This window comes from Patella vulgata, chromosome 5, assembly GCF_932274485.2.
Source record: "Patella vulgata chromosome 5, xgPatVulg1.2, whole genome shotgun sequence".
NCBI classification, from domain to species: Eukaryota; Metazoa; Mollusca; class Gastropoda; family Patellidae; genus Patella; species Patella vulgata.
The window spans coordinates 27,240,576-27,250,908 of record NC_065883.2 but is presented as its reverse complement, the minus strand read 5'-3'; the positions used below and the strand labels follow the sequence as shown (position 1 = coordinate 27,250,908).

General features: G+C 34.6%; 1 protein-coding gene and 1 long non-coding RNA gene across 2 annotated transcripts; both read right to left on the bottom strand.

Moving 5' to 3' along the window:
• Positions 1–1,307: 1,307 nt before the first annotated feature.
• LOC126821867 (uncharacterized) lies at positions 1,308–2,260 on the bottom strand. Its single transcript, XR_007680519.2, has 3 exons — positions 2,187–2,260; positions 1,796–1,916; positions 1,308–1,420 (listed from the first exon to the last, which is right to left on the bottom strand). It is a non-coding gene; the product is annotated as an uncharacterized LOC126821867 (long non-coding RNA).
• Positions 2,261–5,606: 3,346 nt separating this feature from the next.
• On the bottom strand, positions 5,607–9,485 carry LOC126821530 (protein-glucosylgalactosylhydroxylysine glucosidase). The gene is made up of 7 exons (XM_050549976.2): positions 9,257–9,485; positions 8,747–8,932; positions 8,280–8,507; positions 7,885–8,120; positions 7,146–7,524; positions 6,409–6,569; positions 5,607–5,774 (listed from the first exon to the last, which is right to left on the bottom strand). The coding sequence occupies exons 1-7, from the start codon at positions 9,459–9,461 to the stop codon at positions 5,607–5,609; spliced, it is 1,563 nt and encodes a 520-aa protein (XP_050405933.2). The 5' UTR covers positions 9,462–9,485.
• Positions 9,486–10,333: the final 848 nt, after the last annotated feature.

Genomic DNA, 10,333 nt, shown 5'->3' with positions numbered 1-10,333 from the left:
CGGCATTACGGCCTGTCAGTATCACAAGTTCATTCAAATCTATCTGTTCACATGAAATGTGTGACGTAGATAGACTACTTCCAAGGGTAATAACCTAGTGAATATTAGACTACGTCCAAGGGTAATAACCTAGCGAATATTAGAAGATACTGCATGTCAACATCACAAGTTCATTCAAATCTATCTGTTCACAAGAAATGTGTGACGTAGATCGTTTACGCCCAAGCATAATCTAGCGAATATTTTCTACTTTAAATTTGAAATACGGGATCTAGTTCCATTTATTACCTCTTTGTACATCTAGTGCATACTGGGTTTGTGTATCAGAAACTCCTGGTAATAATAACCTTGCTCCAAGAATAGATGGTATTCTTGCACGATGACTCCAACCTTAAATATAAAACGCCAGTGTAAGAATATAAGTGATAGGCTCAAGACCACCGAGAAGATTTAATGTATAACAAACATTCATGTTGTTCTTGTAAAAAAATATACTATATTGTTGTGTTGGTTTGGCTATCTTGGTGTCGGAAATCAAGTATTCCTTTCGTGATCGTTTGTTAAACGCCTTGAAAACCACTCAAAATGTATCTTCTTATATTTGATTACAATTTAATTTGAATATCTCCAAGCCAAATTTAATTTAATGGTACCAATGAGCTGAGACCTTCTAAGCTCTGATTATTATTTTCCTACCGGATGGTCCATTATACAGTCCATTCATATAGATAGTATCACTATATACAACGGTTGCTATGTGACCATTTCCAACTGATGCCATAAATCTGAAGTCTATTTCATTAGTTGATGGTTTCATTGGTAATCTATAAGTATATAAAAGAAAGTCCCTCAGGACAAAGCAATGTATCATCAAAAGGGTTGGCTCACTAAACAGGGTGTCCCGGGTTTGATCCTGGATTTGGACCAAAAGATTCCTTGATATTTTCAAGCCTGCTTTCCTAGTCTTAGTGGTGCAGAACGGAGGGCCTGGCAAGGGAAATGCGTCTAGTCGTTCGGATGATACGAAAACCAAGATCCACCCATGTACTCGTCGGCGTGCACTTACAAGAACCCTTAAAGAGTAGAAGGAAATACTGGACCGTAAACTCCGTTTTATTTCGTATCAATAGTTTTAAAACTATAATTTCCTATTTATTGCTTTTTATAAGTAACCTATTGGGGTAAAATAATAGTATCTGTATAAGATTCTTACATGTATAATCTTAAACGTATCAGTAAAAACTTGTTTATTAATCATTTTGTAATTTACAAGAATTAATTACCTTTCAGTAGCAAAGACGGTCGCGGTTTTACTTATGTCTTCATATAATGGAAGAATTTTAGAATTCGATATATCATCAGTATTACATTTACCATTACAGTTAGGTTGTCTTAACTCTCCAGCTGTCTGAATATTGCTCTAGAAAAGAAAAAAAGGTGAAGTTGTTCAAAATATTTAATAATAATATAAGATAATAATATCGTCTTTTGAATCCTTCCCAAAATAAAATATTGTGAAAGTTGAGTCCCGAAATGGTTTAATTCCGTTCAATATTTAGAAAACAAATAAGACGCGTGGAAAATTTCCCAGTTTCAACATCCTTGCAGATTGTATAAACGAGCCAGTCACATCTATGCGGTAAGCACTTTTGATTGGTCTCGTTTTAATGCAATTGAATCAAAGCCAGGTGTCTATCTATACCATTGATATTTTGATGTTGTTGTTTTAGTGTGAATTAAGCAGAATATAGTGCCATTTTCAAACCTCTAACATCTTTATTTGCTATACACTCACCCACTGAAACCACGATTGCACCACACAAAACAATTTATCACCGACACAGATATCTTTTTTACATAAAGGCGTGAACATCTGACTTTCAAATACTAGTTTATAATCGCTCGATATCTTCTTCCTTGAATAAAATATACACGAGTGTACAACCTACCGAACAACCACAATTGACACTCCAATGTTAATAACACAATTATTAATAATTATTATTTTTAAATATTGAAACATTATAATCAGCGAATCTAATCGCCGATAAGACAGACTGATAATCCACATATATGGCCTGGTTAAAAGCAACCTATACACAACAAAATAATTATTATTTTTAACAAATAATACAAGGGTAAAAACATCCGTTTAATCACTCAAGGGAGAATTTAAATAACCACACCTCTCTCGTGCACATTTAATAAGTTGTTGAGCCGCCATCTTAGCTTCATCTGATATATCCGTACATGTAAAATCACCTATAAATGCTATACCTGAAAAATGAAAGTAATGCTACCCATTAAAAGCCAGTACAGATAAAACGATTAAATTGATGTAAAGTTTAGCCAACAAAAACAGTTTTGCAGAGGGCGACGGGGATGGACGGGGTTTGACCAATATCTGATTTGATTTGCCCTTCTGATTGACGATTTTTTTAAAAAAAAAATTGTTTGTTATTGTTTTCTCACATCATTATATTTTTAACGCCTACGGACACATTTTTGGAGGGAAGTTGGCTAAATGAGGTGATTGCCTTGGTTCAATTGAATCGTGCAGTTAGTCTTCTAGGCCGGTTTCACAAAAACGTAAGCTAGAATCATTAAAATAGATTTTAACTAAAATTCAAATGAAATTTTATGCGTTTCACGAAAATCAATTACAAGTTAAAATAGCATATTTTAATAGATTTTAGTTAAAACTGCTTGCACCTGCACAGTGCCGCGTTCCAGTGACTGGGATACGGATATAAACAACCGCTTCGGAACTGAAAACTGTTAACAAACGGTTAATACAAAATCAATGGGGAGAGTTTCATACGGTCGTAGAGATGAGTTTATTAGGGTTTCACACTGCGTAGCCAGTGTGAAACACTATTGTTTTTATTCGGATTATTCTTCTTCTTCTTATTATTATTATTATTTTTCCATTTGAGCATATCTCAGAAACTACTTGTCGGATCGATTCGATGTCTTCGGTTTTACTGGGAAAGTGGGTTTGACTTAAATTTTAAAGCTATTTCCAACGTTCTGCGACAATGCGAAATGTCCGAAATCACCGAAGTTGTCGTTTTTCGATATTTTGCCGTAATGTTATCAATAATTGTCTGATTGTAATTGTTGATACATTTTGACATAGCCAGAGACAAGGCACATAGCTAAGGTTCTTTGGATTTTTTATTTTCGACGAATCTTCGGAGATATTAGGCGCCAAATTTTGGAAATTTAAATTTTTACGAAAAACTTTTTTTATTAATGAATATTTTTATGTGGTGTTTTACCAAGGGTTAAAGGGTCATCTGATTTGACAAAAAAATGTCAACATTTTTTGTCACCGTATTTTTCCTTGGCCCCCATTGGCTAATTCAGTTTTTCAGTCCTGGATTAATTATTTATTGTTCGATTTGTATAAAACAAAGTTCTTATGTTCCGTGGTCCAAAATGTCATTTTTTTTGTTACCGGTACATTTTCCTTTCGGCAACGGAAGTAACATAAATTTAGCAAAAAATGCAATTTTGAGAGTTCGGTACCACTTTTTGAAAGCAAATATTATTTTTTTCAAATCTGGTATGACTGAAAGGGTTTGCCCTGTTAATGCGCAGAAATCATCGCGCTCAGTTTTTTTAATTTTTATTTCGTTTTCGGATCATTTCGATTTAAAGGTGAAAAAATGAGCTATTCACAACCCATTCAGGCTTTTCATATTTTAATATATTTTTTCGAAACTTTCATAAACTAGTAGCAATAATCCATACGAAGAGAATGTATGTGAAAATTAGTTTGTAATATGAGCAGTTGCCGAGAAATGGGCAATTTTGCATGAGTCACCCTTTACGCTAGTTTGCCTGTAAAGGAGTCAATTATTATTCGATTTTCATAAACGTGACACTATTTGATGCGTAATGTCAATTTTAACAAGGTCAAACCAATTTAACATTTCCAATGTCACCGGAAATGACGTAATTTGGGCAAAAATTGTATTTATAGCCTTCAAAACCAGTATTTTATTCAAATGAGTCGTATTTGTTATTTGTTTAAAATTTTGATATTTGGTCCCAATCAACCAATAGAATAAACCCATACGATCATATAGGTATCACAAAATGGTTTCTAACTCGTTCAGTTGCGGAGAAATAGACGATTCTCAACAGGTACCTTTTCATTAACACCGGAAGTAATGTCATTTTGGCAAAAACTGTATTTTTAGCCTTCAAAACAGATATTTTATTCAAATGAGTCCAATTTGTAATGTTTTTAAAATTATGATATTTGATTCCAATCAACAAATAGATTGAACCCATACGACCATACAGATACCAAAAAATGGTTTCTAACTTGTACGGTTGCAGAGACATAGACGATTTTCTACAAGTCCCTTTTCAAGGTTGTTGGTCTATAAAAGTGGCAATTATTGTTCGATTTACATAAAATTTTCTCCATGTGATGCCTTATGACATTTCTGATTTCATAAAACTAATTTAACATTTTCATTATCAACGGAAGTAATGTAATTTTGTCAGTATCACTTACATGTAACAAATGTATACAATGAATTGATATTGCTGGATTTGGTTGATTCTGTGTACATTTTATTTGATGTGTGGTATGCTTATATGGAAACCTGTTTAATGGTTTCATCGGTTCCGGAAGTGAAATATGTTCAAGGGTAACGGGGCACCGGTGAAACCCGTCATTACTGCGTCGCAGTTCTAGTTACGTTTTGTTATTCGATTGAAAATCGAATTTGCCGCTTTCGTGACTTTGACATTTGACTTACAAGCAAGTGTAATGGTACCAATGAACTACATCGCTTACATTTTGTAGTTATTTGGTATTTTTGATAACATAAACTATTGAGAATTGTCACTAACAAACATATTATGATATTTATGTCTACCTAGGGAATTTATAAAACATGATTTATTTTCATGATAGTGGGTACGAAGTTAGTTCAGGTTTTCTTTTGTTTTTTAGAGTGGGTTCGTTTTCTATTTTTTTTTTTTTGATCATCTGTTGTTTTTCTATATGGTAATATATATAAAACAGTTCTAATTTGGGGCGAGATCTAATTGCTTAATTTGACTTACAATAAAATAAACGAATGAACCGAAGGGGTATTTCTCATGTAACGAAAGAGAAGGCATGTTAATAATCTTTCGACCTGTCCCAATTAGAAAGCATAGTGACATTATTCCAAATAAATCTATCTGTCACAATAGATCTAATAACTGAACCCTAATCAATGTTTGTTTATGTCGTGATCTTAAGTTAGGAGAAGGAGACGGCTGTTCTAAATTAAAATGAATTTTAGTTAAAATTGTCCCTTAAATAGTTTTGTGAAACACCTCTATTTTAAGTTAAGATACAATTTTAACTTAAAACAGTATTTTGGTGGATTTGATCTAAAATGTTCATAATCGTTTTGTGAAATTCACCTATCTTAAGTAAAGATAAAATTTTAGTTTCAGACGATTTTAATGAGATTTAAGTTGTTGTCAAACAGGATCTTGAGGCATTAGCTTGAACTCGTGGAGAAAAGTATTCAAAAACACATAAGACAATTAATTAAATTAACACAAAAGCCAATTAATTAAAAAGTTTCAATTCAATGCAATGACATACTCAAAGAACTAAGCCTCACGTCGACATCGGGGTGGTATGGTCCGAATCCCCAGCCTCGACCTTCATAAACTCTTCCTTCAGATCCGATTAAAAAGTTGTAGGCTATGTCCCCCAGCACTTGACCCTTCACACCACTGGTTTGGTGGGTTAGCTAGAAAGAGGAGTTACATTTATTCTAAAATTATGGTTTCTATTTAAAGACATTTATTAGCCAACCCAATATTAAGTTTTCATGTTTATGAATAATTCTGAATTGATTTATTTTGATGTTCAAACCTCTTTGATTCAATCAAATTTGTTCTTGAATTATTCTTTTTTTTTTACTTATTGTCCTTTATTAAATGAAAAGTTTATTTCTGTAAATGAAACAAACTTAAGTTGGGTGTCCAATATTATGAAATAAATAAAACATAATTTTATGTTCTTTTAACTTTAATTCAAATCACCCAATGTAGGTGTCCACCCAAAGGCTAAAAACCAAATACGATCACTCAGTTATTGGCATATTGAAGTAATGACATGGGTCGTGAAAGAAATCCAACAATACGAGATATACACCTAAAAAGATTATTGATCAAAGTAAGTGTGTGTGTGTGTGTGTGTGTCTATATTTCCAATATGAAATACAGATTATGCGCGTGCATTTGTGTTGAAGAAGTGTACAATTTTTAAGTATTCTAGTGACTGGGTTGATTTATGCTGTTTAGAACACTCGGTACATCTTCTGACATGAGGGGTTCACAAACCTAACAAATTTAGATGTACTTTTGAATTGTGCAACTCACCTGTAATTTCATTATTCGCTTTTTACAAGCATCAAGAGTGTTACATTCCATATCGCCGGTCTGTTGTATTATAACTTTATCAACAACACCTGTTATTTCTGTATCTCTAGGTTCTACAGCTTGCCAATCTCTTCTAGTTTTAATATCAGGACAGGAATCCTCTAAAATGATAACAATCTACGGTATTGTATGTCATTTAGCATCCGATAAACTAGGGATTTACAAGGTAATCAAATATATTGACGTTTTTCGAAAGGAAAGGGGATAGGGGTAATCATTTTTTGATTTGAAGTAACAGGAATATACGGTTAGCTGGAACAATTGGACGATAAACTCGCTAACACATTACTAGGCAGACCACCTTTAATTCCCCAATTTACTTTATTGTTAATTGTGGTCTCAATGCCCATCTCCAACGTGTTATCAAATGACGTCTGAAATTTTGAGATACCACAAACGTGTAAATATCTGACGTATCAGTCACCGTAAACAATCTCTTAACTCAGTTATCCCTCCGCCTCTTAACCGTGGATATTCAACAAAACCTAGCAGAAAATGTTAATTCAAACCCTCTTCGTCGGTATCAATTTAATGAGATTCGGGCGAGTTTAACTACGACAAAATCTTGACGTGTCGTTCTAAGGGCTTACAATGTCGATATGCTGGAGTGAACCTGCATGTTCTTTGAAAGTATAACAACAAAGTAAGTTAAGTAATTTTGCCTACAACAAACCTACCTTCGGGTAGAGGACAGTCAGACACCGTTAAACTTCTCAGTGTGAAAGCTCGTCTTGGAATCAATATTTCTCTATCCTTTTGAATTTTATGACTGGCACCAAAATTGTCTACAGTTAGAATTAACGGGTTTTCTGTTGACGTCATTCTCGCTACAACCGTGACATAATCAGGTTTGATGACTATATCCAGACTATTGCCAACATAGTTCAATCCAATAAATCGTAGACCTTCTGTACTGGGTGGTAATTTCGGATTAAATGTTAATTTTTCGGTATGAAGTCTAGCACCGCCATACCCAAACACCACTGTCTGTAGGAATCCTCCCATTCCGGTTAGAAAATTAACCGCCCCAATACCTGCACGGGCTTCTGTCCAAATCTGAAACAATAATATTTTGTAACGGTTTTAATTTAAATGAGATTCATGTTTAGTACATACACTTAAGAATTCAAAAACAAGCCACGCCGTATATTACTTCGTCTCGTGAAAATGTATTTGACGTCATCCTTGTATAGATAGGGTAACTACCATAATTAATTAAAAGCATCATTATCTTAAATTAAAAAATCCCGCAACTATCATTATCTTAAATAATAAATATCTACAACTATTATTATCTTAAATGATAAATAACGAAAACAATCAGTATCTTAATTGATAAATAACGTAATGATGAAAACCATAATAATATTAAATGATAAATAACATAAATCATAATTATCTTAAAACAATGAATACCTTAAACGGCTCTCTTGTGTACAGTGAATAACTCCTTTTGAATAAATCAGCAGCTTTTTCGTCATCTCCCAACTCTAGCCAATTAATAGAGAACATGCCCCATGTCATGGCTGGTCCCAAAGGATTGTTTACTTTCTCATAATGAATCAAATCATTCCGTCTCACTTCATTATCCACGGGCCACATTTGAGGAAAGCCCAACAGAATAACATCGGCCTGCTTAATACCTCGTGGATCTGAAGAATAAAAATAATCGTGATACGCCTTGTTATACTAGTATACAGTCTAAATTTTTGTGAACGTATACACGATGCTAGTTTTGTGCCTAACTGGGTTGTGGATATTACAACTACTACTATTAAAAACCTACTCGTGCGCATAAAATAGATAGATACCTTTGTCCTCTCGATAACCGTCGTATTCAGGGTGGAACATTTTCCTTTCATCAAACGGTAAGGCTATCATTTTGGCGCGTTCCAACCACTCATCCGGTACTTCTTCTGTGGAGTCTTCTCCTGCTAAGCAAGCAGCATAGCGAGCAAAGTTGATACTGAGTTTAGCACCAACGTTTGTGTAGACCGAGTTATTGACGCTTTCCGCGTGTTCATCTGGGGGCATCACGCCTAAATGAATTTTTAAAAAAAAAATAAAACCATTGATGATTAAGAACATTGTGTAAAGTGAATTTTTAAAAACAAAAAAAAACCCATTGATGATTAAGAACATTGTGTAAAGTGAATGTGTTTTCTTTTAATATACCACAAGAAAGGAGCACAAATTAACTTTGTCTTCAAACACAACAAGGGATATTGGCGAGATCAACCATAGTTAGCACTTATATTAAAGTAAAGTCTTTCCTTACCGTTAATATCATACTTCTTTGTTACTTCATTATATTCGAGTCTAGTGTACCAATACTTGGCCATATCTCTGATAAACACATACCCTTTCTTCCCGCGTAACCAGTCCATGTCTCTAGTAGCTGACACATATTGTCGGGCAGCCAAAGCGATATCTCCAGTTACATGCTGCTGATTCTCACGACATGCTACACATACATCAGGAGTAACTTCAACACCAGTACGCGCACTTTCCCAGGGATATCGTAAACCTTCCTGTCCATTTGCTTTAGCCCTTTCATACGCAGGCGCCATGTTGTCAATACGATATGAAAGCATCTCTTGTGCTAATTCCGGATGGAACATGAGAATTCCGGGATACATCCAAGTTTCCATATCCCAAAAGACATGCCCCTGGTAATCCGTCCAATTTGCACCGTTAGCAAGACCACCAGGGCTTAACCCTGAGAATTTCCGATTTGGTAAGAAAACGTTTTGAGACGGGAGAAAACTCATTAAATAATAGAAGCAACTGTATATGTATTTAGACAATTCTGTGTTGCCATCAACATCAATGCGACCGTTAGACCATTTTATGTGCCATTCTGATATATGCTTATTATACAAATTATCGGGATGCACATCAAGGATTCTCAGAGCTTCATCGAAAGTGTTCTTTGCAGCCCAGTCTTCAAGGTCTATTGAAGTAACAAAGGTATATTTGTTGTGTGTTTTCATGGACGACAGTGTAATAACCTGTGGTATAACAGTATAATAAATATAAACGGGTTGTGTTTTTCCATCTGATAACTCAGGTATTTTGGTTTGGCCCTTTTGGTGTCTGAAAAAAAGAAATAATTACCAGCGGTTGCCATGCAAGATATGCCCACATTTTGTAAGAGTTGGGCAGAGAACAAGCGGAAAAAGTGATTTTTCAAACAATCTGGGGCCATATTCCAGGATATTAGGGTCGGACATGCGCCATTATCGACAGGAACCACGATCATTAGGTTAGAAACACATATTTTAAGTTTCATCAAACTAGGGTAAAAATTGTGACCGCTATAGGGTCCACCAGCTAACAAGCGATTGCCATGCAAGATACGCCCACATTTGCAAGACATGGACAGGGAACAAGTTACAAAAGCGACTTGTCTCATAATCAAGGGTCATAATCCAGTATGTATACATGTAAGTTCCTATATGCACCAATATCAAAAGGAATCGAGATCTTTGGGTTGTAAACATATATTTCAAGTTTCCTAAAATCGGATAAAAATTGTGACGTCTAGGGTGTCTCGTAGAATCTGGGACCATAATCCATAAAGTTACGGCCCAATACATGCCAATATCGAAAGGAACCGAGATATATGGGATATAAACCGATATCTTTGGGACATTCACTACATTTCAAGTTTCGTCAAAATCGGATAAAAAATTGTGACCTGAGAGGAGCTATACAAACAAAATGAGACTGTTTGCGTATACACATCACTAAATGGGTGAGTTTGATGATATGTAAGTCTAAATCGCTATGGCACTGCTACCAAATAAAGTGCGCAATATATACAACACTAGTGCAGTGAAAAAAACAAACAAACGGATTTAAC

What these genes read in the sequence shown, in the direction of transcription:
- LOC126821530 (XM_050549976.2), bottom strand. Translation starts at nt 9,461, where the DNA reads ATGAAAACACACAACAAATATACCTTTGTTACTTCAATAGACCTTGAA. An exon ending in ATTGTCTAAATACATATACA is followed by an intron (nt 8,933 to 9,256) that starts GTTGCTTCTATT and finishes ATGTATGTGTAG; the next exon opens with CATGTCGTGAGAATCAGCAG. An exon ending in AAAGAAGTATGATATTAACG is followed by an intron (nt 8,508 to 8,746) that starts GTAAGGAAAGAC and finishes AAATTCATTTAG; the next exon opens with GCGTGATGCCCCCAGATGAA.